Here is a 27878-nt window from a genome sequence, read left to right on the forward strand (position 1 = left end):
AAACGTTAATATCTTCGTTAGGAGTTGGTTTAAGTAATTTTCGTTGTGTGAATCGTGCTCTACGTGAAATTCTGACTAGGAAACATTATCAGAATACTTAAATTCGTACCGTCGGTTACAGGACTTTTGGTCCAATTTTTCTTGTCCATAAATTTTTTCGTCCAATTTATTTTGTCCACGACTTTTTGTCCTTGAAATCTGGTCCAAGTTAAATTCGTCCTGGTAAATAGTTAGTCCTACGCATTTGTTCGTCCAGTGGTATTAGGTCACATTTCTGTGGTCCAGTAAGGTAAAAAAGTTATGTCCAAAACTCACGTCCAATGAGGCCGTTTCAGCTATTTCCTTTCAGCTGTCAGCTACTTTCAGTCATCGTCTGAGTCTTCTTCGTCCGAGTCCGGTGGATCTGCGCGTGGCGTGTGCAACTTGAGGTGGTACGCACATGCTCGGAGGTACTTCTTAAGTGAGTTCGTGTCCTTGTAATGTTGGTAATTTCGGACGATGTTGGCAATCATTGCCTGATTGGTAGTGTACTTCTTGCTCACCGGTGGTTTAAAGCGGCGATGACCCCCCCGAGCCTGTGTTAACGTACGCTCTGTATATTTTATATTTAAAATAACCTCTTCGATGTTTTTTCTTTCGATGTTGGGATTAAATTTAAGGGTCTCCATAGCTACGAAATAAATTGATCTTAACGCCAATTGATTCACACGCCACGCGCAGATCCACCGGACTCGGACGAAGAAGACTCAGACGATGACTGAAAGTAGCTGAAAGCTGAAAGGAAGTAGCTGAAACGGCCTCATTGGACGTGAGTTTTGGACATAACTTTTTTACCTTACTGGACCACAGAAATGTGACCTAATACCACTGGACGAACAAATGCGTAGGACTAACTATTTACCAGGACGAATTTAACTTGGACCAGATTTCAAGGACAAAAAGTCGTGGACAAAATAAATTGGACGAAAAAATTTGTGGACAAAAAAAATTGGACCAAAAGTCCTATAACCGTACCGTCTAGTGGTCCATTGTTCAACTACCTCGAGAGTAAAAATGTAACGCAGCAGGGCAAAATGTGTTTTAGGTCGGAGTCGCAGAGTCGCACACTCTTCAGTGCAACGAAAAAAATAAAATAAAAAGAAATTGCCCTTGATTGGGCAGAGATCTGCACCGCTTAAAGGTTATTATTGGTTAATTTTTGCCAATTTTGCACTCTTCTTCTTGTCTCTTCTATTTTTATTTTGTTTCCTTCCTAGTTCGTTTTCTCTATCTAATCAACTTTGTAATTTTTTTTCATTTGATCAAAGTGGTTCATAATTGTAATATCGTCTGTTACATGATAAGTAAAAAGTTTGAAAGACCCGTAAGGTATGAGAATATGATGTAATAATGATTTTAAAAATGACGTTAGAAGTCCTGTTCAGCTAATGCACGAATGTATTTTTCTCAAACGCCCCATGCAGGCACTACAGCTTTCTTAATTTAATTTAATTATTTTAAGATTTGGGTCTAAAACACCCATGTAGGTTGTTCTATGATAAAGCGTGATCAGTGGCGTGGCGTGCTTTGCGATATATCGATTGTTATGCCATTTAAACCTGTGGATAAGGATCGATCAACAAGGCAGTGAACACCTTAATAAGCGAGTCTTTGCCATAGGTTAAATGGCATAAACAATCGATTTATCGCAAAGCAAGCCACGCCACTAAGCGTGATGGATTTTCAGAGACTTCTGACTTTGCTGCGACCTATTCTCCGAAGCTAGCGGCGAAGAAACAGAGAGATGGTCAACGCAGCGTTAGGCTCTTCATGATAATTTCTGGACTGTTTTTCTACATCCTTTTGCTCGGCTGGTTTGCCTACCCTATCTACGCCTATTGGAGTATGTACCCGCATGTCGACTACAGTCAACTTCACCTGTTCTACGGCGACCAAGATTTCAGTCTCGAGCGAAGTCAATATTTCTGGTGCGTGCAACGAGATATTTGATGGTCATTTTCTATTAGCCACAGCTAGTCCTCGCCTCTTTCCAAACAGATCGAATCGACGGACTGGATTAGTATAATGTAACTAGAGGGCTATGCTCCCTGGCTGCTCCGCGGCTCAACCCCCAGAGGGCGCTTCGCGCTCTCTTAAGCTCGCGTCGACAAAAGAACGACAAAGAAATTAAAATATTTTCATACCGGACTATCATTTATCCAATATTTCTCTGGCCGGGAGCGATTGGACCAATAAATGGCTGAACACACATTCAAAGTGAAGCTTCAATGTGTCAGCAAAGTACAGCAGACTACCTACTAAGATTTTAGATTTTTAAATTTTTATTGTTATTTATCCAACTGAGGAAGGCTGTGTTTTCTGCCGAAATGTTTTGGTGTCACTTATGTAACCCATGCAGATATGATTCATTTTTACACGGCTTCTTTTAGCGTAAATGGACCGCGTTTAGCAAAAAGGAACCAAGCCACATCAGCTACTGCCAAATTTAACTATTTAATTTTTTTTACTAGATATCGTTTGTGCGTATTCCTTTGACATTTTTGAAGCATTTGCTTCGTACTATGCCTCGTACTTTGCAGAAAATTTACTTGAATTCGCACAAAACTCCGAACGACCGTTTTCATGGAATACATTAAATTTCCCAATGGACCACTAGACAAGGTACGAATTTAAGCGATCTGATACATGTTTCTTAACCAGAATTTCATGTAGAATACGATTCACACAACGAAAATTACTGAAACCAACTCCTAACGAAGATATTAACGTTTTTATTTCACATTGGTTACGAGGAATTTGAACTGCCCGCTCACAAGAAACTCAAAGCTCTACGTTAGTCAAATCGCGCACTACAACGGTTTTAGCAAGCTTCTCAATCGAGCAATGTTCATTTCCCACCATGTATTGTTCAAACTATCAGCAATGTGCTATAGCTGAGCCAAAGCGTCAAGATTGAGGTTGCCAGATTTTTATATCGCAGAGACTGTCATGATATAACGTTTAGCGCACGATGTGAATTACGTAGAGCATTGAGTTTTCATGAGCGGGTGGTTTGAATTCATGCATCAAGAATCATTAAATATCTTCGTAAGGAGTTGATTTCGGTAATTTTCGTTGTGCGCATCGTATTCTACGTTAAATTTTGGTGAAGAAACATGTATCAGAATGCTGAAATTCGTACTTTGTCTAGTGGTCCATTCAATTTGGCAGTAGCTGATGTGGCGTATTTCCGTTCCGCTGAACACGGTCCAAAGGAAAATTTTCAGGTGTCTGAAATTTGATGAATTTCGTGTCTAAGTGGAAACTGCTGCGTGAACTGAACACGAGAATACCCTTGGTTCATTAAATTGAACAATTATTGGAGAAGATATGACAAAATGATCTAATCTGCTAAAATACACGTGTTTGAATGGGAAATGCCGCCAGATGACGTCACGAGGCGGTGCATTTCCTCTCTTTTAAATCTATTTTTATACTATTTCCCATATAAAAAAAAATATAAAAAATACTGTGAAATCAGCTTTTTAAGCACTTTCAGATGAAGCAATAAAACATTTGCATGCAAATTCTCCAATATGTCTATTTAAACACATGCACTGAAAAAAAACTCCGGCCGTGGGAGCCGCAATTACGGACTATATAGACATACTGTCCGTTCCATGCTCAAAGGCCGAAAATTCCGGCTGCTGAAGCCGTAGCTTCGGCCTCTGAACCCGGAGCAATCGAAGCTACGCCTCTAGCAGCCGGAATTTTCGGCCTTTGAGCCCGGAATGGACGGTATGCCCATATAGCCCGTTATTGCGGCCCCCACGGCCGGAGTTTTTTTTCAGTGCGGAGGAAATTTTTACTGAATGCTGAGCTATTTATGAATGCGCAGGTATCTACACGGCGTTTCGTTCATCAGCGCTTGTTTCATGACGACGGTGACGTTGCTACATTACGCACTCCCGATCCGGGCGTTTATGCTCATCGAGACCCAGGCTCACGTCCTCAGCGGTTCGCTGAGGGCCACCGCCGCAGCCCTCAACCGTCACGCAATGTCTCATCGGGTCCAGTTCAAACTCCCCGCCACTGAACATAACAAAACGGACCGTTACGCACGGCTACGTAACAACAACCAGACCGTCTCACCTGAGGCTTTTCCGCTACGGACAAAGGAAGCTTCAGAGAACGCTCGTCCGAAAAACTTCCTCGGTTTCTTGGAGGATTATCAAAATACGGGCGGTTTAGCTCTGAGATATTGCATCTTTCACCACCAAAAAATTCTCAGGTGATGAACGGAGATATTATTCAGGATGTCTCATTGTCTAAGGGGCTGTTCAAGTATTGCGTAACGCACGTAGGGAGGGGGCTTGACGCAGCGTTACGGTGCGTTATAAGGGGGGAAGGAGTAGTCAAGCTCAGCGTTACGTAACAACATGAAATGGTGTTTTTCTTCGAAATTGTCAGGCACTATAAACCTAACTACTAACAGAATTCTCTGAAAAATTGAAAGAAAACAGTTTACAAATTTCCTAACTACAACAGAATTCTCTGAAAAATTGAAAGAAAACAGTTTACAAATTTCCTCAAAATTCGTGATTTTACAAAGAAAATTCGGCAACATTTGAGAGCTCATACGGCCTTCTTCCTTAGCATGACAGTATTTTGCTCTAGTGGGCAAGTTTTGAGAAGGTTTTAAAACGTCGGTCGCTTTAAAGCAAATGATTAGTCATCAGCATACTACTTTTGCGGAGGGCAATTATGTCTGGTTACATTAGATAGTGCAGGAAAAGTCCAAATAACGCCGACCTTTGTTTAATGCCAGTGCTCCTCCATTTACCATTAATATTATTGCCCTTCATTTACTTGTATATGGAACATTTATTATTCCTCACTTCTCCCTCTCAGATATTGTTCAGAGTATTAATAATTTTATCGTCCATCATTTCTCTTTTTTCCTCCTTATATTTATCCCTACTGCTTTTACAGATTTTGCGAAACGGGAGGCAGATCCTTCTCAAATTCGCGATAGAATTCTGTCCTTCCTTCCTGCACTTATAAAAGCACCAATTATTGGTGCGTGATAATATGGACCAAACCATCAAAAAGGAACCAACCCGCATTAAGTTAAAACTGAGTAACAGAGTTTTGAAGTTTTATTCTTGCATAAAGCTCAATGTAAAAAATCAACTTCAACCCCTCTTTTCACAAAATAATTTTTGTTTTTTGACTTTCAGTTTTTGGTGAGAGAGAATATACGGCTGGTAAAATTCAAAAGCAATCTTAACTCAATTTTTTCGAAAATTTTGGTCGGTTCCTTTCTCGGTCCATATATCATTGAGTTCAAAATATTTAAACTTTGAATTGGGATTTGAAATAAAAAAAATGTATTCTTGACATAATATTAAATTGTAGGAGTGGTTCATCTGACTGCAGATTGCAGCAGTGCAAAGCACCCCTATGATAGAGAAAGTCCAAGAACTTAATATTTAAATTGACTGACCAAGATACAGACAAAAAGGACAAAGCAAATGGAGTGATCCTATTGGTGGAAGCGCGTAGTTAAAATGCACAGAGAAGAAAAGTCATAGACTAATTAACTACAACCTACGAGAGATTTTATACTTAATCCATAATTTTACCCCTTAGTTTATAACAACCACCCTTTCCGACCAATGGGATCGTTCTATGTTCCCTCTGCCTTCTTTCTGTATGGAGGTTTTTCTATCAATTTCAATAATCAGCCCGCAGCGAATATTAGAATCCAAAATACTGCCCTACTAAGGAAAAACGCCGTATGAATCTTCAGGCGTTGCCAAATTGCCTTTGATAAAACACAAATTCCCTGGTAAACTTATGAATGTTTCTCTTCAAAATTTTCAGATAATCTTGATCGCGATTCAACCGAAAAGTCCTGAAAATTCCAAGAGATAATATTCATAACTTTCCAAGAAAATGAACATTTTATCGAAGAAAATTTGGTAACTCTCGAATGTTCTTACGGCTTTTTTCCTTAGCACGGCAGAATACGACACTCCTCGCTTCGATGATGAGACCTCACTGATATTGATAGGATTTATGCGTGAATAAAGTATTCTTCAGAAATAATTTAAGTATTTGTTTTCTGCAAAGTTAAAAGGGCGTTTGAGTTTAGCAGAGACTCCGTCTTGGCTCGGAAGGCTAGGGCTGACAGAAAATCCTTCCGCGGGTGCGGCTGCGGAGGGCGAAGAGTCTGCAGAAAGGGAACATCGATACTCCCGACTGGGCACCAGACAGTTCTCAATGGAATTTCGGCAGGATTTTTTGTCAGCCCTACCTTCGGAGAACGGAATTTCTGTAGAACATTCGACTTAGTTAAAACACTGCCCAGAGATAATGGTTGAATTTTGGTCTCAATTGATAGTTTAAAAAAAGTAATGCATCATACATCTTCTTATCAATGTAAAAAAGTGATCCTTCGGATTCGAAGGATTTGGAAATGTAGAACCACCGTACAGAATATAGCAAACAAAATTGTAAGGAATATACAAAACCGTAAATTTTAATGGTTAATTTTACCCCTTTCTTCATTGGTTTTTTAGATTGTTGAAACAGCTCAAGTATTTGCTTGCTCCAGTTTTGTTTTTAAAGGTGTTGAGTTCAATTGTCTCCTTCACCAACTTAATAGTAATTATTGCCACGGTAAGTAACAGAAATTCACAAAATATATTTAGTAGGTATTTTGCAGGGTTTTTCTAGATTCCTTAGCTTCCTGATGAGTTTAATTGAACCACATTTTGTAATTAGGAAATACAATCTCTAGCTCAGTTTAGAAGCAACGTATGTTCCATCACTTTGCCTGTGCACAAACTAATCTTATATTAGCAAGGTCAAGACTTATTTTGTGCTTATCCGTTAAAATTATCACGGATGAGCCAGTAATTATATAGTTTTTAATTGCAAAGTGCAGTCCAATTTTGTGGAAGATTGTCACTTCAAGCTCTGCTAAGAGTAAAAGCAAGATTGGTTTTTTCAATTTTTTAACCCTTTTTTCCCTTATGAAACGTTTCCTTTCTGAGTTCAATCCTGTCTCTTCCGACTTCAATTTTGAAAAGGTAATTTGAATGCACTAAATGGCATGAAACATTTAAAACTCGTAAATGTAATCTGGGAAACATTATTATTCATTTTGGTATGCATGAAGTGGGGGTTTCTTTCACAAAAATCTGACAAAAAATGCTGAAAATTACGCATTTAATAGTAGCATGTTTGACATTCCCCGGAAACAAACCCCCAAGAAGGCAGACTAGTGGATTTAATGATAAATGCACTTGAGAAAAAAAGAATCGTTTAATGATTTTAGAAGCCGACGATTTCATCACATGATATTTTAATCTGTCTCTTTCTTAATCTCACTCACGCATATGGGAGAATTTTTTCTCTAGTTTATTGTAGAATGATTTAGTTTCATAAAAAATGTGTGTGGTCGCATCAATTACAACCTATCTATAACGGGTGCGTTGTATTTTTACTTAGCTAAAATGTTGCTTCTTTTCCGTTTAATTTGACTTAATACTTCTGACTGCAGGGAGGAACTCACATACCGAAACTATTGTTATATGTAACCAGTGCGGTGTTCCTTATCAATTTGGTGCTCTCAATTTTGTATTTGTCGAGGCTCAGGGACGCGGTAAGTTATCCTCGCTCATTCTAGTTCGTACACGAAAAAAATTATGAAAATTTTTATCATAAATTGAACGAAATTAGGGAATAATGTGAAATGAGTAGCTCAGTGTTTGAACTGCACCTGTAGCGTTTCTCAGTTGGCAACACAAATTAAGCCCATTTAAACTTTAAATTGACATAATCCGTATCGCCAATTTTTGAGACTTTTGTTTAAATGGACATACTTTTCTTCGTCTGGTAAACGACGATTATATTCTTGATCTTTCCAGTATGCTCTTTGCTTATCCTATGATCGTGAGTAAGGGAAAACGAGTATACAGGGTTATTCAAAAGTTACGCACCACTGGCCATAACTTTAGTTCTAATTATGATATCGATTTGCGGTTTGTGGCGTCCTTCCTCATATCGAGGAGGAAACTTTTTTAGGTACTTTTCAGTTCTTCACCCCCCCAGGGGGAGGGGGGGCGGGGGGCAACTCAAAAATTTCAAATGGCAACCCCCATCATGTGATACATCGTTAGAAAGAGCATGAAAAAAGAAAATTTTTGGCGCAAACCGGAAGTCGATCCGACCCCCCTGTCAAAAGTTAGGGGGGTCCAAAGGTTATTTAGGGGGTCCGTACCTTCATTTTTTAGAGTAGCTTCGGCGGCTCTTGGACATACCGTTTCTCTTCTCAAAGAGTCCTCGAATACTCCAAGTCTGATACCGAAGTCTTCATATTGCCCCCGGGCCACCACAGCCCCCCCGTAGGGGGGGATGGGCCTGTTACAATGAAACATTGCATTAAAATGCGAAAAGTCACAGAAGAGCTTCAAACTTAGTATCAAATCCGAGTGGACCTTCTTGCCAATGTTAACGCAAACGCAGCCTGCGACTTTAAAGTGAGTTTTCAAAACTCTTAGCCCCTGCCCCTCCCCCCCCCCTCATTTTTGGTTGCAGAGCGGGTAAAAACCGGGAAATTCACTACAAATAATGCCCGAAACTAATGTCCAACTTGAGGAGGACCCTTGAAACGTTGCGATCAGTCGGAGCATTGAAATACAAGGACTGCCACCCCCTTAAAGTACGGAAACATCCAAAACACCCCGCTGCCCCCCTCATTTTTCGTTGCGGAGCGGGTAAAAACCGGGGCATCATTTCTGGCGATTTTCCCGGGTAAAAACCGCATTTTAATGCAATGTTTCATTGTAACAGGCCCATCCCCCCTACGAGGGGGCTGTGGTGGCCCGGGGGCAACATGAAGACTTCGGTATCAGACTTGGAGTATTCGAGGACTCTTTGAAAAGAGAAACGGTATGTCCAAGAGCCGCCGAAGCTACTCTAAAAATGAAGGTACGGACTCCCTAAATAACCTTTAGACCCCCCTAACTTTTGACAGGGGGGTCAGATTGATTTCCGGTTTGCGCCAAAAATTTTCTTTTTTCATGCTCTTTCTAACGATGTATTACATGATGGGGGTTGCCATTTGAAATTTTTGAGTTGCCCCCCGCCCCCCTCCCCCTGGGGGGATGAAGAACTGAAAAGTACCTCAAAAAGTTTCTCCCTCGATATGAGGAAGGACGCCACAAACCGCAAATCGATATCATAATTAGAACTAAAGTTACGGCCAGTGGTGCGTAACTTTTGAATAACCCTGTATATAAACGCGAGTACATGGAGAAAACGAGTATATACATAACGAGTATAATTTATTCAAAGGTGCTCGGAAGAGTTGGGGGAGGGGGGCAGGGGGGTTCGCTGACGTATCCGGAGGGTCCCGACATTATTTTTGCTAATGAGTTTTCCGACTCTGAGTTGTTTTAATGGGACCTTCCTAATTTGCAGTGTCGCGGCGTTTCTGATGCTGCCTTGGAGCTTGTGCGGCACAGGCACATCCCCCGCAAAGACCTCCTCATAATTATCAACCGATCCTTGAAGGAAGAAACCTTCTCTTGTTTCCTTACTTCAGCTCTGTCGTTTAAGGATCTTTATCGGGTAAGACGATGATATTCATGAGTTAAGCCCTTGAGAGCCACAGGAATGGACCACTAGACAAGGCACGAATCTCGAAATTTCAACGTAGAACATAATCTGCGTAAGGCAAATTACTGAAATTAACTCAATGTAGCAGTAGCATTGACTACGGAAAATTTGAATCCGTCGCTCACGAGAAAAAACAGAGTCTACTTGAATCCGGTCGCACGCTATCACAATTTTGGCACGCTTCCTAATCAAGTAGTGTGTCTTCTTAACCCTGTGTAAACAACTTGCAATATAGAGCCAAATCTCTGAGATTGCAAATGTCATATTTACCTACCGTAGAGATTGTTACGATAACTCTTAGTGTGCGATTCAACTCGAGTGGTAGTTTGTTTTTCTTTTGACCGGAAAGATTGAATTTATGAATTGAAAAACTTTAATGTCTCACGAGGTACTTTCAATTATTTTCGTTGTGAAAATCTTGTTTTACGAGAAACTGTGATGTGTGATGAGTAAACTTGTATCATAATGCTTTCATTCGTGTCTTGTCTAAGGGGTTCGTTTTACGAAAAACACCCTGGTGCCGGCCACTAGTTTTATCTCAGACGAACTTCTAGGCTCAAAAATCTCTCCAACTTGAGACCGTCATCGAGAAGATCGCTTACTTTATGAGAGGGGTTTAACTTTACACCCAGTCAAACTCTCCATGAACAGATAAATAACTAATGCATTATCAGGGCTGCTACTTTGTTTCAAGACTCTAAGATAGAAACCACGGCACCCTGATAATGTATTTGAGCCTTATCTGTGCGAGGAGAGTATTGACTAAATGCAGAGGCAAATTCCTCTCATTACATGAAAAGTTTTCTCCATTACGCCCTTGATTTTGAGGGTCATTTTGAGTTTCGGAGTTTATTCCAGAGAAAATTAGTGGTACTATCGTTTTTTTATGAAATTTTACAAAAGATCAAGTATTTGGGTCCCAAACCCCTTACTTACGCAGGAAATATTCCTCCGTCAACTAAGTGAGAAACACGAATCAATGTTGGTACAAAATCTATCATACAACTATTCGTGCTCTGCAGATGTCCGGGTTGTATACCCACAAAAATGCAGGCGATTTGATTTGCGAGAGTTCCATCTCATTGGTAAAATAAAGAGAATATAAACGTTTACAATCATCTTTAGCCTAACTGCGTTATTAGTCACCTGATAGGGTCAGAATATAAGCACCGCAAGACATGTTTTCGTAGCCGAACATATAAAATACATTGAGCATATCACTGGAATAAAAAAGGAATCTTAAATATGCCGCTAAAAGAAGTATTTTTTCTTAGATCAAGAATTTTGCTGCTTAGCTTAAACGACTTTTCCGCTAAGTCCAAGCATTATTTTTCTTGTATCAAGAAAAGTTAAGCTTAAATCAATATAAAAAAAAAAATCTTGGAACCATCATACTTGAGCCAAGCACCTTTTTTTCCAGTGAAAAAGACCCGAAAATCACCACAAAAGAGAGATATTTGCGTTCACTTTAAAGTTAGAAAATTTAAACTTTCCACTTGCAAAAGGAAGGTGGAACCAACGTGAGTCAAACTGGTCGTCGAAAACAAATTTATCATTCGGCAAAAATCAGACTTTTGTTTCACGATTTGTTTATCCTAATCCCTTCAATTTATATCCTAGACCCGACATGTCTGACAGGAGGTTCGCGTAGATTTTCCCGAGCATCTGAGTGTGAGAATTTGATCACTGTTTGGTTTCAGTTGTTGGACTTCTCGTGGAACTATTTCACCATCGCAGAAGCAATCGCGAGGAAGCGCCCGGAAAATAGCTCGTCAAGAAACTCCAGTCTCATCCCCAACTTTCAAGTCGAGAATGCCCCGGCCGCATACGGGTGACCACGCCAGAATTTTCCGAATTGCCAGGATGGCATAGGAAAGTTGGGTTTTCCGCAGAGATGGCGCTCAGTGACAGGACCGTATTGGAAAATTTGGTTGAATTAGATTTTCGCAACCACAAATTCACTGAGCTGCGAGAAAATGTGTTGGTTACTTAAGGTGATTCGTCTAGCTTAAGAGACGTGGTCGAAATGGCATGCAATATATCACATCGATTAGGTAAAAAATCTCGGCAAATTTTGAATTATAAACAAGAAAAAAGGACAATAGCCCCTGCGCATAAGCCTAAAGAATCATTCTTCACCCAAAAATTGGCAAAATTCAGAGAAATGAAAGCAGGATAGTGTTAGGAAAAAAACCTCGCATTAGATTCAGCTATCGATTTTTGCATCGAATGCGAGGTTTTTTCCAAAGACTATTCTGCTTTCATTTCTCTGAATTTGGCCAATTTTTGGGTTTAGAATGATTCTTCAGGCTCATCAGGGGCTATCGTCCTTTATTTTGTTAAAAATTCAAAATCTGCCGAGATTTTTGACCTAAAGGATGCGATATACAGCATGCCAGTTCGACCCTTTTCTTTTGAGCTTGACGAATCACCTTAATTTTGCGAGGGTGGAAAGAGGAGTTGTTCCTTGCAGGGACTGACTCAAAAATCATGATGATTAAATCGGAAATGTTGGAGAGTTTTCCCACGTTCATGATATGCGCAAGAAATTTGCGGACTTTCGTTCAATTTAAGGATGAGCTTAAATAAACAAATAAAAAAATGATCGGTTATTTTGTCAGAGTCGTTGAATCTTGTTTTGGTGAAAATTACTAAGACAAAGAAACAAATAAAATGCAACCACCGTTATTGATCTACTTTTTGCCCTCATTTGTATTGCTTACTATTCGTTCGCAATCAACCACTATGTTATACAACAAAAAATGGTGATATTTCTTTTAAATTAAATAATTCAGCAAATATTACGAGCAAGTTGACCGAGACGTGGTATCAAATGGACAAAAAAGCACACTTGCCGCATTTGCAATTAAAAAGTAGGATTTCTGACTAACTTTAGAAATAAAGTGGGGGGATTAGAATCCCTGTACAGTTATGTGCTACTATAGATTAACCAGAGTGGCTCTATACAGCAAAAGAGCTTGATGCAAAAACGGCTTTTTTCGCCCCCCCCCTCTGGAAGTTCTTCAGACTTTGTCTATTGATTACTCATACTTGAGCGCTTCTTTTCCCAAATTTTCAGACCCCCAAAAAATTTTGGGGGGGAGCTAGGGGGGGGGTGGAAGTCAAAACCTATGAACCTCGATATCTCTTGAACAAAGAAAGATATCGAAGTCCGGTTTGGACGAAAAATCGTCTAAAATTGCATACTTTAAGATTCTTAAGGTCAAAATCCCGATATCACATTTTTAAGTCAACATATGTGCTTTTTTCCAGTTTTTAGGTCTAGAAAATTTATTTTAAACGAAAAATTTACAAAGATCTCAATTTTTTATTTGAACCAAAACCAGTTTTTTAAATTGTTCGTCTTTTTCCGCATCCAACGAGTGGTCCATTAAGCTGGGGAACCAAACGGTTCCGGAGTTATGATCGATTGAAGTTTCCGCTCAACGCGCGCCGACCGATTTTCGCGCGCAAAAAAGTCGGATTTGACTGTTATTAGATCAGATTGAATGTTCAAACTGAGCAAAATGCTTTATTAGGGACTCTTGAGGGTCGCTGAGTTCAGAAATTACCGATACTTCCAAAAAATTCACGTTTTTAAAATTGCAGCTCCGCAGCGCTATTTTAGAGGCCCACTGAGCGCCGACCGGCCGCTCAGTGGTCCTGTCCGAAGCTGCAATTTTAAAAACGTGAATTTTTTGGAAGTATCGGTAATTTCTGAACTCAGCGACCCTCAAGAGTCCCTAATAAAGCATTTTGCTCAGTTTGAACATTCAATCTGATCTAATAACAGTCAAATCCGACTTTTTTGCGCGCGAAAATCGGTCGGCGCGCGTTGAGCGGAAACTTCAATCGATCATAACTCCGGAACCGTTTGGTTCCCCAGCTTAATGGACCACTCGTTGGATGCGGAAAAAGACGAACAATTTAAAAAACTGGTTTTGGTTCAAATAAAAAATTGAGATCTTTGTAAATTTTTCGTTTAAAATAAATTTTCTAGACCTAAAAACTGGAAAAAAGCACATATGTTGACTTAAAAATGTGATATCGGGATTTCGACCTTAAGAATCTTAAAGTATGCAATTTTAGACGATTTTTCGTCCAAACCGGACTTCGATATCTTTCTTTGTTCAAGAGATATCGAGGTTCATAGGTTTTGACTTCCACCCCCCCTAGCTCCCCCCCAAAATTTTTTGGGGGTCTGAAAATTTGGGAAAAGAAGCGCTCAAGTATGAGTAATCAATAGACAAAGTCTGAAGAACTTCCAGAGGGGGGGCGAAAAAAGCCGTTTCTGCATCAAGCTCTTTAGTTGAAATCCTATTCCAAATAAATTTTCCATGATGCATGAAATCAAAAAGCAAAGCTTACCTTCATGAGCGTGGACCACGGTGTCTAAAACATAAATGAGGTCACAGGAGTAGTCTAAAATCCACCAAAGAAAAGGCATGGCGTTATTAAGCTCCCAGAAAACTCCACGACCGATAACGAAAACTAAATTGTACAAAATGGCGCAAGTCACAACTCCAAGCCACTGCAACAAACAAAATACACAAGCCATTTACCTACATGAGAATAAAACAAGTTGATTATTATTCATAAGTAATATTGAAACAAAATTATCAAGTTTCCAGCTACGTACTCTATTGGCCGATTTTCACTAATTATATGCGAATTAAGGCCATGCTTAAATAAAAATAAAAAAACAATCCTTTTGCACGTTGTTTTTCATTAAAGTATGGTCATCATTGTAGTAAAAGTCGACTGAAAGCTCAGTATTTGATTTGATTTTACAAACACAAACATACATTTTCGTCTCAAAACTTTCCTTTTTTAAATGACAGTCATGCAACATCGCCGTCATATCTTAAAACCTGTTGTGTAATAAGCTCTAACCACGGTGAAAACATTAGTGTAAGCCGACAACGTAAAGTAGGAATAATCTCTGTGCCAATTAAAACTCCTTCAATACTATGCGTAGGCAACCAGCACAACCCTGGAGTTTGAATAGTCGTATGCAGGCGCCGTCATCAAGAGCACCGCGCCGCGCCAGCGCCGCAAGCAGTGTGCATTTCATGAAAACGGTGGAGGTTGATAGAAACGTTGAAGCTGCAATGCAAACAGGAATCAATGGAACGTCTTGTAAATTTTACGAAAAAGAATTAAGACTTATTTTGAACATTTTCTTAACGAGAGGAATTTATGGACTGAGATCTATCTCTTGCGCGTCTTTAAGTCTTTTTATTGCTAAGGGAAAAGACTGAATTAAAAATGGACGACCACCTATATCTACAGGGATCAACTAATGATTACTGCAATCTCCTTTGGTCAGTATTTAATTATGTTTGATAATCTGCTGTTGCTAAATTGCTAGATACCTTTATATTTCCTGCACAGCGTAAGCACGGTGTTCTATGTATATCGGCCGTTCTACTATCGGTTTTAAGAACCGGATTCTCAGTTTTGCGAGCGAGATTTGTCCACAATTTCATTTCGTTAGGAAGCTCAGTTGCATGAACCAAGGCTTCGTTTCCAAGGCTTCGGCGATATAGAAGCCTAACTTACAGTTGGACCGCGTTAAGCTAAAAAGCACCAAGCCACGTTAGCTATTGTCGAATTTAATTGGACAATCTAATTTTTTACGTGAAAACGGGTGTGCGGATTCTTATGAAAATTTTAGTGAACTTTCTGCATAATACGAAGCAAATTCCTTAAAATTGTCAAAGGAATCCGCCCCAACGTTCTTGTCAAAAATTAAATTGCCTAGTTAATTTAGCAAAAGATGATGTGGCTTGATATGTTTTTGCTAAACGTGGCCCACGTCATGTAGCACAACTCTTATCCTCTGTGTGGTATAGCTATATTATTTTTTTTTTTTTTCAATTTTGAGGCAAATGTCGACAGACTTGTTCAAATAAAAGAGACTTATTCTGCGCGCTAAGGAGGTACACCGAGAATTGCCACATTTCCTACTATAAAATATTTATGTTTGAAGAAAATTATGATTAATTGTCCTTGAATAGTTTTCAGGAACTTAAAGTGAAGTTGCGAACAAATTTATGTAAAAAATTAGAATGCAAAATTTCATATGTTTACCAGGAAAATCTTGATTTATTAAAGGAAATTTGGCAACGCCTGAAGGTTCATGCGACGTTTTTTCCGAGCACGGCAGTATTGGTAAAAAGGAAGAAACTATCCAACTAATAGAAAAATAGACAGCGGGTCAGTCCGGTAACGTTGGAAAGATTGAGCGTCTCTTTGTTTGCGCATCCGAAGTCAGTGTGATTCACCGCTGAACCGCTGAATGAAAGATCCCTTCCTCGGCACAAATACTTTTACACCCCTCTTTCCCCTGTCATCCCCCTCCCCACTCCTCCCTCGTCTGGCTTTTCTTCATGACTTTTCCTCCGTTTGGACTCATATGTTTCAGTCGCCGGGGAGCCTGTACAAAATGATAAATCGCGCGAAAAATTGTGTTAAGACTTGATCTCCGCGTAATAAAAGTCGGCGGATCATTCCAGCGCGGGACAAGATAAATCTCTCTCCGAGTTCGGTTCTACTCACTTGTAATGGCCTCACCGTGTAGTCAGATCGCATGCAGATACATACATATGAGTCGCTTTTACAGCGCTCTTCGGCGCTCTACGACGCCCAAACGCCACAAAGCTCGGTCTTCCCACAGGTCATCAGGGAGTTGACACTCCCTCATCTCACTCAACACCCCCTGTCGCCAACCTCTCACTGGGCGTCCCCTACGTCTCCTCCCAGGAGGAACCCAATCAAGCATCTTTTTTGGCAGCCTCTCTTCAGTCATCCTATTGACATGACCATACCAGACAAGCTGTCTGGTCATGACGTCGAACACGATGTCATTTTCGACTTCCATTATCTGACGCACTCTATCATTACGGACCCGATATCTCCTAGAAATTCCTGCCGACCGTCTCCAAAAATCCATCTCCGTTGCTCTTAGCATATCCTGTGTCCGTTTCTTCAGCTGCCAAACTTCACATCCGAATGTTAATATACTTTTGACTACAGCATTGTATATCCTCCTCTTGTTATCTTTGGAAATCCGCTGATCCCAGAGGATTCCATTTAACATCGCTATAGCCTTCCTCGCTAAGGTGTTCCTTTCCCTGATAGCTTGATCCATCCTTCCATCCTGGGTCAACCGCACTCCCAAGTACTTAAAGTGCTCGCAGCCTTTGATCTGCTGCTCATCCTCCAACTCAATGCTTTGCTGATCACCGCCAAAAGTCATCTTCTCAGATTTGATTTTTTGCATGCAGATCCTCCGGAGAAACAAACAGCTTGATTTAAGCACTAAGGAGGAGATACAAGGTGTCAGTTCTGCCGTGCTAAGAAAAAACGCCGTATGGACATTCGAGAGTTGCAACATTTCTTCGCGTAAAACATGTATTTTTGAGAAAAATTATGCAGATTTTTCCTCGAAATTTTCAGATATTTTAGAGAATATTGCAAAAAAAATTGTCCGAAAAGTTCGATGAAAAATATTCATTATTTCCGAAGTACATTCGTTTTTTATTGAAGGAAATATGACAACGTTTGAAGACTCATACGGCTTCTTCCTTAGCACGGCAGTATTGGTGCCTTATTTTCTAAAAATCCTCCTTTTTGATTACTTTTGCCTTAAGATTTTCCTATCTGCCAAAAAAACCTCTTAAAGTTTGACATTGGTAGAAAACGATTTGACAGTTTATCCTGCTTTCTTGGTTACGTTCAACTTCCACGGAAAAGAGGAAGTAAGGGTTGTTAAAAATATCGGCATTTCCAATTATTTGTGGTGGTACCATCATTTTAAGGGAAAACTCTTAGCACTTTTTTCCCCGTGTGGAAAATGCATGAGAATACGCCAGTATCACAAGCGGCAAGAAATATACATTGGCATATATCACTGTGCTCATATCATCTTCTATGTATGCATTAGATCACAAGCGACGATATTTTTCGTAAACATTATTTTTGTCTTAAACTTTTGTTAAAATATTATTTACAAACTTTTTACACACTCATACTGGTCAATATGCAACCTGACATGGCAATTCTAGCCAGTGTGATTAATCTCTCTTGTCTCCTGTAATGTTGCATTTTTGACTCTTGAATATTTCGTATATACACCGAAAAAAAAGATAGGTAGAATTTACCATTCCTTGACGCTGTTTTTCACACAGCGTTAATTCAGAGTCAATTCTGTCAGAAGAAAGGTAACCGTTACTATTGTATACTGGCACAGACAACCATTCCTCTGGCCGAGTCGACTTGAAGATTGGTGTAATTTACCATTCCTTCACGCTGTGTGAAATACAGCGTGAAGGGATGGTAAATTCTACCAATCTTTTTTTTTTCAGTGTAGGGATATAAATTACTACACTTTTAAAGTTCGTAGTTCCAAAAAACTGCAACGATTACCGCTTGCTTAATCAATTAAATTACCAAAGGGAATCCAAATTCATCCTGCTAAAATATCAAAATTAAAATTTTAATGAGAACTTTCAAACGGGAGCAAAAAAATCGGAAGCAAAACTAGCAAAGTGATTGGACAGGGAAATAATACAGCAGGAATCCTTGTTTCCAGGCCAATAAAGGTCTCGTCGCAAGTAGACGTTGCTTTGGCGACTAAAGTGAAGCTCAAAAAGTCAAAGCCTCGAAAATTTAAATGCGAGGTTCCCCGGCGCAGCGCGTCTTTGAAGAGTAATCAATACGACAATTTCTAAAGGAAAGATTCATCGAACAAAGTTTACACGAGTGTTCCCTGCAACTCGAATAGAGCTCGTCTCAGAGTCTGGCGCATCCCGTGAGTCCGTCAAATTGAACTACATTTTGCAATTATGAGCTAAAATTTCTGGCTTGGTTGAGAAACAACGTATAAACGATCATTTTCCAAAAGCGTATACGTATTTTTGCAGATGAGTCAGAAATAGTAGTTCCTAATTGCAAAATGCAGTCCAATTGATCTGTTTCACTCAAAACATTCACCTGATAGGTTGACATTTCACAGATAAACCCGCACAGAAATCATAATGGGCACGTTGAGAAATTCTAAAATCCACGAATTTTGGTGGTCTTTTTACGTCTTTTTCTCATAGTTGCCGTCAAACATAGTTGCCGTCGGATCCAAATATTGACACGCAAATATTGTGAATTAAGGTATGGATATTGGATTTTCTAGAATGTTAAACGAGACTTTTGTGCGAATTTATACGTGGAAAAATCTGATCAGTTCGTTGTTTCTTTAAGAAGCAACAGACTCATTGCGACTCTGTCATTTCCGCTTGATTAACACCGCAGTGATACGAGAAATTGTTGCATAAAAGTTCGAATGCGCCTTTCTTCTGACTGAATATTAATGTCTACATGAATCTACAAACATTTTTCCATAAACTGTTACAGGATACTGCATTAATTTTCAAATAGAATGCAAAACACTTTGGAATTTCCCAGGAAATTACACATTTCTCGGGAGAAACGCAGCAACATTTGAAGATTTCACAGGTAGCGTCATGCATTCCGAGCAACGTTCTAGTTTTCACCCGGCATTCCTTTGAAAATTTAACCGAATTTTCCCCTTTAAATTTTAAAGTTAAAAGAATATGATAGTGATAGATTTCTTAAAATTCACGCTTATTAAGAACTTGGCAGTCAGTGATAGATTCCGGAGTGTGTTGACAAAACGTCCGACGAACTACTAGATGCATTCGAAAATGAAAGGTAGAGGAAAACGCAACAAGGAGTCAGGAACGTGGAGTTCATAAAAATTCCCTCGAGGCTTTGGTCCTTCATGATATTTTAGACCTCCCACCACCAATGTGACGTTCTAAGTCCGCAACCACGTATCTCGGATTGCGACGTCGCAGATTTCCTGTCATACTTTATTTTTTAAACGGAAAAAAGTAGACGGCAATTATTTAAAACTGCGGTGATTTTTCTTCTCTGTGTGAAAAAATTCTGCAAAAACTTCCCGGCCAGGTGGGCGGCCCCCGGCTGTGGCTCCTTAGGTGCCAGGTGGGCGGCCCTCCGGTTGGTTGGGCCTCTTGGATGTCAGGGGGGCACTGCGAGGGTTGAGTTGCAGGTGGGTCACCTCCGGAGTTTTTGCTCCATAAAAATATCGAATCACATTGCTTTAATTCGTACCCCGTTGCCTTAAGCCAATGATTCGCCTTCAAATCGCCGGGTATGCAAAATGACTGTCGTGACGCACGAATAGCGGTATCAGAATTTTGCATTAAGTTTACGGATTGATTTGAAGGCGCTCTCCTGTATCTATTGTGAGTGGCCTTGTTCAATGATGTTGACCAAAAAGTTTATATTTTTGGGTTTTAAATCGAGCCGCATATTCGAAAAATTCCGAGGAACATTATTTTGAAAAAATAATAAGATCATTTTTGGTCTCTACGTCTCATTTCAAAGAAGAGATCGCAGGCGCTTGGATCAGGTTGTGTATTTTAAATCCTCTTGGTTCGGTCATCGTATTCTGAAGCGAAACTGAAAGAGTCGCCGTTTACAAGATCGCAACTTACTCAAAAGCGGTTGTGAAGTTAAAAATTTTCGCACGGATAAAATGAGCTTTCGTTGATTAACTGTGAATAATCAAAATTGAAGAACAGGTACTATGTCCACTGGTCCATTAGGTTAGCGTATAGCGTGTATGGATGGAGCATCGATGACCAACTAAACCTTATCTGATCAGGAATTTTAAGTGTGAAACCCCTTTTTTAAGTCTTCATATGATCCAAATCCACCAACAAGTTTAAAACACTAATTTCAAAAATGCGTATCTCGTGATGAAGTGTCAATTCTTAGTGCCAAAAACGCGACTCTCGGCATTTCTGCCGTATTTTCTAACAGTGCGAGAAATTATTCAAACTGCTGATGGAGTTTGAAAAAACATCTTTTTCTTGCTATCCTCAAGAATTATTACCTTTCTACTGACAATAAAGAGAAATGCTGACAGTTGTTTTACTCTCCTGGAAAATCGTGTTTTTCGAGATTCGCACTTCTGCACTTCCACCATCGATAAAGTGCTTTAGTATTGTTTAATCAACATTTGCACAGGCAGTGATTGTGATTGTTTAGTCAGTAATTTTTTTTCTCATTAATTTCTTCACAAACATTCTCAGCTATGTATGTTGCAGGTAATTTGCAATCGCTGGCAAATTGCAATCTATTCGTATTTAATCAACAAATTAAATCGTTATCAATTAAATGAAAAAACGAGATTGGAAGTAGGTATTATTATGCTTTTAATTCAAACATACGTTAGCCCCCTCTTCTTGGATGCATGGTGCCAGCTAGCACACTCTCAAGTTCGTGAAATGTCATCAAGAATCTGTGTTAGGTTCGGTTTGGTTAAGCAACTAAACTAACTACTTGGCAAAGCGGAGAGTATCGCTGGATTTGAAGGCGTTCCAAGCTGAGGTCGTGCCTTGAATTTATCCGCTAAAGAAACCTTTACTATATCGATGTTTTCGTAATTACACTTTGACGAATTGACCACCAACCGGGAACTTCATTCAACCGGTTATCTTACCCACCGGAAATTCAAATCAATCGACCAATTGTCCGACCGAATAACCGGAAATCGACAACCGTAAACTCTACTCCACCGAAAACGTCATTTTATTTTTATCACCGTCTATTTTAAAAGTATATTATAGAGGCGGAGATTTTCAAACACCACAAACGAGATACATGGACTTACGCCGTCGAATAGGTTCATTCTGCTGAGCGTAACATTTGCTTGATATCGTTTGGCCGTAGGAACCTTCCTGCAGAAACAACGGTAAAAAAAAGTCCGTTTCTCATTTTTGAGTTGCAGAAGAGCTTCAAGATTAAATTATTCTCCATCCAGTCTAAACGTGACTAATTTTAAGCAATATTTGTCCTAAAACTCCATCGATAGTTTTTTATTGAGAGCAAAACCTCGACGCGTAGTTCCACACTGTTCCATAACGTTCAAGTCTTAAACAGCGATATTTGCCATGTGTAAAACCCTACTTTCTACAATAAAATGCAATCTTCCACATCGAGTTAATATTTATGTGTATAATAAAAAGGGGAAAATGGTGTTAAAATTGTGTTTGATCAACAATTTCGTTGGCAAAGGGCAAGGCTAATGCGATGGCAAAGGAGGTGAAAGCAAGGCAGCTCGTATGAAGAATGAGGTGAGATGAAAAATGACTCTACGAAAGGAGGGAGAATGGAGAATTACCGAATGATTTTGGGACAAGTGGGAATCCACATCGTCTCTGGTGAGCCCCCTAATCGATTTGAAATGAGCGAGAGTTCGTCTCAAAGCTGACGGCAAGACTATCGTGCTAAGGAAAAACGCTGAAGGAGCTTTGGATGTTGCCAAATTTCTTTCGAGAAAATGCAAATTTTCAGGGAAACTCTCGCATATTTTTCTATTAATTTTTCGGGGGATTTTACTCGCAATTCAATCGACAGTATTTGAGCAATCCAGAGAAAAATATTCATAAATTCACTTAAAAAGGAATGTATTATGGGGAATAATTTGGCAACATCCAGATGCTCATACTGCGTTTTTTCTCAACTTGGAAAACTATTACCATGCCGTGGAGAGATGGAACGCTTTATGATCGTTGATATGTTGCCAGCTATCCTTCAACGAAATATTCTTCTTATTTATTTTCATTTTTTGAAAAACGTAAATTTCTCCGTTGAATAATCAGAGCTTATAAGTTTAGTGTGATGAGGTCAGGCAAAATGGCTCTCGAGTTGGGAAATTAATACAATAAAATAACTATACCGCAGCTTAGATGGGATGATTCTGCATCATTTTGCGCAAAGAACATCCAAAAATTGATCCTTTGAGAGCACTTCAAAGTTACAGACTGATACATCGTGAATTCGAGAAAAACGCGGATAAACTGTGTCAGCGCTGCTGCCAGGTTTAGGAATAATTCATTTGAAATTCTAATAACATTATTAATATGGGTTGTTCAGAAAATACATACTGCTATTTTGTCGTGCCAAGGAAGAACGTTGTATGAGCCTTTAGACGTTGCTAAGTTTCCTCCGATAAAAACAAAATTTACTGGGAAAATTGCGAATTTTACTTTCTAAAATTTTCAGACAATTTTGTGCGGAATTTAATATATCGGGAATTTCAAGGAAAATAATATGCATAAATGTTCTCAAACATACATATTTTATCAAGGGAAATTTGGCAACTCTCAAAGACGTTCATACGGCGTTCTTCCTTAGCACGGCAGTATAATATCGTGCCAGGAAAAAAACGCTAGGTAAACCTTCAGGCGTTTAAAAATGCGTTTAATTGAGGGTAAAATGTCTTACCTTATAGTGGAACGGAGTTGTCGGATCAACGACAAAGGTTGAGCTCCAAAAGCACTTGGAAGTTCTCTCCTCGTTTTCGTCTGACTTTCTGTTGAATTGAGTCAAAAACCAATCGGGTGATCGTCTCTGTTCCCTCACTCGACGGGTAGACCAACGAAACTGGGAACAGAAAAAAAAACCCATAAGATTATTGATAGCGTCATTTTTACGAAAGAGATAAGAAAATGGTGGACTGTAGGTTCTCTCGTGGGTTGCGGTTCGTTAGTCTATTACCTACCTCCTTTGTCCATTGCGACCACCGACTTTCACCAATAGGATCCCTCCATATCAATCTTGTCATTTTTGTCTATAGCTTTGTCTATCAATTTCAACAATCGCCCAGCTGCACGTATAAAAGCACAAAATATTTGGTGCGAGGTAATATATCATTGAGTTAAAAATATTTAAACTCTGAAATTGATGGACAAAAAAGTGATAGACAAAGAAGACATAGGGAGTATGGAGCAATCCTATCGGGTGAAATGAGTGGTTTCCATTGACTTAAGGGGAAATTAATGGACTAACTAAAAGGTCTCCCGTGGGTTGCCGTTAGTTAGTCTATTACCTACCTCCCTTGTCCATTGCAACCACCCGCTTACACCAATAGGATCACTGAAAAAAAAAAGATTGGTAGAATTTACCATTCCTTCACTCCGTATTTCACACAGCGTCAATTTAGAGTCAATTCTGCCAGAAGAAAGGTAAAAGTTACTGTATGCAGGTACAGGTAACCATTTCTCTGGCAGAATCGTCTTGAAGATTGGTAGACATTAAAATTTCAACAATCAGCTCGCAGACCATACTATCTCCATTAAGTTACTCTAAGACAATGCTTCTAGGGTAGTGGAAAACCACCCCTAAAATTTAAGCATGCATTTTTACAAGGCTCCCGATGCAGATATACTTATTTCCTTCGAATGCATCCAAAATATAAAAGTTTCGAGATGTCTGCATCGGGTGCTCCTTCATACGCGAGCGGAACGGAATACACGAGGTAGCGGAAAAATTACGATCTCAAACATGACAATTTAATAAGCGTCTCCGTTGGGGCAACGTCGTGGGGGGCCGGGGGTGGGGGAGGGGGGAGGGGGTGCGTCGGGTGACGGGGTCGAGCGTGTGTTTCCCCGAGTGACAAACTGCATCCGTCAAAAACTCCTCAACAGAGTGCGCTCTCGCCGAACCGTCCGCGCGGTTCCCGCTGACGCGAGCTCTTACGACTTTTCGAGGTGAGCCCTGTCGACCGTCTAACGCTGTGCTGTCGAGGGCTCACGAGAGGATGTGGTTGGGTGCTTTCTTCGTAAGAATAACGATCTTTCTAATTTACGTTTCTACGAGAGCGAACTGTACCTAAAGGGAATCTCGACTGTTCCTCGGGTGAACCGTAAGTTTCTCCGCCGTGCGAAGGAGAAACGCCGTATGAACCTTGAGGTGTGGCCAAATTTCCTTTCATAAAACGCGAATTTCCCGGTAAACTTATGACTGCTTCCCTCCCAACTTTTCAGATAATATTGTTCGCAATTTTGCCTAAAGATTCTGACAATTTAAAGGGAAAATATTCATAACTTTCCTAAAAAATAATCATTTTATCGAAGTAAATTTGGCAACTCTCGAATGTTCATACGGCGTTCTTCCTTAGTATGGCTGTACTGCCGTTTCCATGTGTTCGGAGCTCGTCTTGAAGTGGGTGTAGCTCGCTCTTGAAATATCTTGTTTCTTCTTTTCGGAACCTTGACGGATGGATCATATTTCATCGTTGCGAAAAATCGCCCCGGAAGTGATTTCTCAACGACAACAGTAGCACTCAGAGTGCTGTATAAAGAGTATTGATTTCTAAGGGAAATACGCACAAATAATTTAATCCTTTTTTTCTTTTGAAATTCCAAATTTCCCCGAAAATTTGGGAAACGTCTCTTTGAGGTCCAGTCCCGCGGCTCACAGTGGATCAAGTCAATAAGAGAGGTCGGACAAAATTAGGAAACTTCAACCACTTATAACTCCGTTTATACAAAGCTTTGAGGTTCTAAAAGTGGTTCCATTGGTTTTCTCGTAAAATTTGCTTCTAGAGGCACCCATTGAAATTTAAAACGTGACGAAATAAACATTATAATTTGCAGTTTAAGTCGAAAATTTCATGTTCGACCTCTCTAATTGGCTCGATTCACTGTACGGCTGTTTACAGATGTCGCCTGACTAGAGATCCCTATTAAAAAGGAGCATGTTGGTTAAAGATAAATGACACCATGTTGACACCAACATAATATCAAAAGTGACCAAAAGTGGTCAACATGGTACTATGGTGGTAACCAACATGGTATCAACATGATACCATATTCAAATAACCAACATGGTATCATGGTGGTAACCAACATGGTACCATGGTGGTGACCAACATGTTATCAACATGATAATGATGAATATGGATTCAAATAACCAACATGGTATCAACATGATACCATATTCCAATAACCAACATGGTTGCTCATCCTCCGAACCTATATGCATATGCTGCCATGCCATGTTAAGGAAAAACGTCGTAAGAAAATTACTGTCTTCAAATTAACGTGATGCAGGCAGGAAACACAGATAAACAGAGGTAAAATTAAGAGCGTAAAAAACATCGTCGGACAAAAAAATTATGAGTTAGTTCAGGAGAAAGCGGTTAGGGAGCTCCTGCTGCCACAATCCTAAATTTAGGACGCTGTTTGCCACCTTTCCTCGCCTATCTGTTCATTCTTTCCACTTGAATTAACAACATTGCGGTATACCTTCTAACTGTTGACTGAATTTTAGTTAATTGCTAAAAGCTTATACCGAATAATATAATGATTTACCGAGCAACTTTATTCTGACGTCCAATGATCCAAAATTCATTTTAGAATTTTTGGAACATTACATACCAATCTAAATTTTATGCATTTGAAGTGACTATCAGTAATTGGAGTAAGTGGAGTATTGAAAAGTGACGAAAGTATAGTGTACTTAGACTACGAACATAGCTTTATAGAGTACAACTCCGGAAAAAGGTCGTTTAAAATAGGTTGGGAAGGTTACAGTGCGAAGTTACATTGAACTCTGCGCAGCAACCGGCGCGCCTTCAATTTCGATTGATACTGCAAGCGCGCATACGTGGTCGAATAGTTATCGCACTGCGCCTGAGACTCGTGTTGTCTCTTTACCTTGTACGTTCTTTCAGCATAATTGTAGCCACTTTTTTTCGCTTATCAATGACTGATGTTTTCACAGATTTTTGAAAAAAATTGCACCAAGTTTATCAGGAATGCACCAAATTGCAACAAGTTTTAAACAAGAATAAGAGGTCTGACGTTATGTCCCTCTATATAAGACCCAACATTACAGATATTTAACGACTATTTTCACCTTCTTTTCATTTAATTTTAATTTTTTTTTTTTTAATTTTTGAAAATATAAAAATTACGACTAGCTATACGTCAATTAAAAACCATTCCACCCTCACTTTCTTCCAAAATGCGACTTGGTATGTTTCAATTAAACCGCCCTTACTGACCTAAGTCATCGACAAAACCCAAGAACCCGATTTGCTACCATTCCCTTGTTGTTCTCTATGTACGTGAAGAAACTCGATTCTGTAAATGATGATACTATTTCCGAACACTTACGTCGCGGTCGGTTCGTTAATTTCCCCGTATAACTTTGGGACTGCCATTCGAGCCAATTAGACCGCGTTAGGAGAAAGGAGCCAAGTCACATCCACCATTGCCAAATTTAAGTTAACTTAATTTTTTCCTAGAGAACTCTTTTGCGGATTCTTTTGACAATTTTAAGGAATTTGCTTCGTACTACCCAATTAGTCGCTATATATTGCGATTTTATCGACGATGAAATCGCCCGGATCATCAACATCTGAGCGATTATACTCGATCTTATCGCGATAAAATTGCGCTTTTGTAACCCGACAATTTATCACGATATTTTGGTTTTATTACGATATTAAAAATCACGATAAATGGCGATTAAACCTCTATTTTATCGACGACAATTGATCACGACTTTATCGAAAGAAAAATTGCGATTTGTAGCGATTTAATTGCTAAATAGAGCAATTTTTAATTCAACAATCTTACTATGAATTGCCACCGATAAAATCGCGATGACCAACTGATAAAATCGCTATTTATCACGATCACTGCTACTACACTACGCACTGGAAAAAAGAACACAATGGATCTAGAATCCAGACTCTTAAAAACATCGACAAGAAAAAATACTCTTGATTCAATCGGATTTTTGCTTAAATCAAGAACCAAGCCTCTTAATTTGAGCGGATTTCCTTTTGATTTAAGCAAACATCTGATAGAATCAAGAGTATTTTTTCTTGTCGATGTTTTCAAGAGTCTGGACTCTAGGTCCAATGTGTTTTTTTTCCAGTGTGGGTATGCAGATTGCAGAAAATTCTCTGAAATTCGCACAAAAATCTGCACAACCGTTTGCACGTAAAAAGTTTAACTGTCCAGTTAAATTTGGCAACAGCTGATATGGCTTGGTTCCTTTCTGCTTAGCGCGGTCCAATTGCTCTTTGACTAATTCCTGTTTGCGGCGGAGTGTGGACGGAGCGGGAAGTGGTTACGGAGGCGGACTTGAGAAGCGGAGGCGATGAGAGGTCGCTCCGCCGCACAAAGGATCGAGTCAATTAGAGAGGTCGGACATAAAATTTTTGACTAAAACTACAAATTTTGATGTTTATATCGTCACATTTTAAATTTCAAGGGGTGCATCTTGAAGAAAATTTCACGAAAAAACCAATGGAACTACTTTCAAAACCTCAAAGTCTAGTATGAACGGAGTTATAAGCGTTT

At 39.5% G+C, this 27878-nt stretch overlaps 2 protein-coding genes across 2 annotated transcripts in view; one reads left to right on the top strand and one right to left on the bottom strand.

Moving 5' to 3' along the window:
* The window catches only part of CngA (Cyclic nucleotide-gated ion channel subunit A), a 349197-nt gene that overhangs the window by 74347 nt on the left and 246972 nt on the right, over positions 1 to 27878 (bottom strand). The window contains exons 6-7 of the mRNA XM_072301734.1: positions 23005 to 23163; positions 14038 to 14200 (exon numbers count right to left, since the gene is read on the bottom strand). Of these exons, the coding sequence (XP_072157835.1) occupies positions 14038 to 14200; positions 23005 to 23163 (322 nt within the window). The remainder of the gene's footprint in view (positions 1 to 14037; positions 14201 to 23004; positions 23164 to 27878) is intronic.
* LOC140224864 (uncharacterized) lies at positions 1737 to 12637 on the top strand. Its single transcript, XM_072301723.1, has 6 exons — positions 1737 to 1967; positions 3878 to 4270; positions 6564 to 6663; positions 7550 to 7651; positions 9472 to 9621; positions 11370 to 12637. Exons 1-6 carry the CDS (start codon positions 1810 to 1812, stop codon positions 11502 to 11504), a joined length of 1038 nt encoding a protein of 345 aa, XP_072157824.1. The 5' UTR covers positions 1737 to 1809; the 3' UTR covers positions 11505 to 12637.

This window comes from Bemisia tabaci, chromosome 6, assembly GCF_918797505.1.
Source record: "Bemisia tabaci chromosome 6, PGI_BMITA_v3".
In the NCBI taxonomy this organism is placed as follows: Eukaryota; Metazoa; Arthropoda; class Insecta; order Hemiptera; family Aleyrodidae; genus Bemisia; species Bemisia tabaci.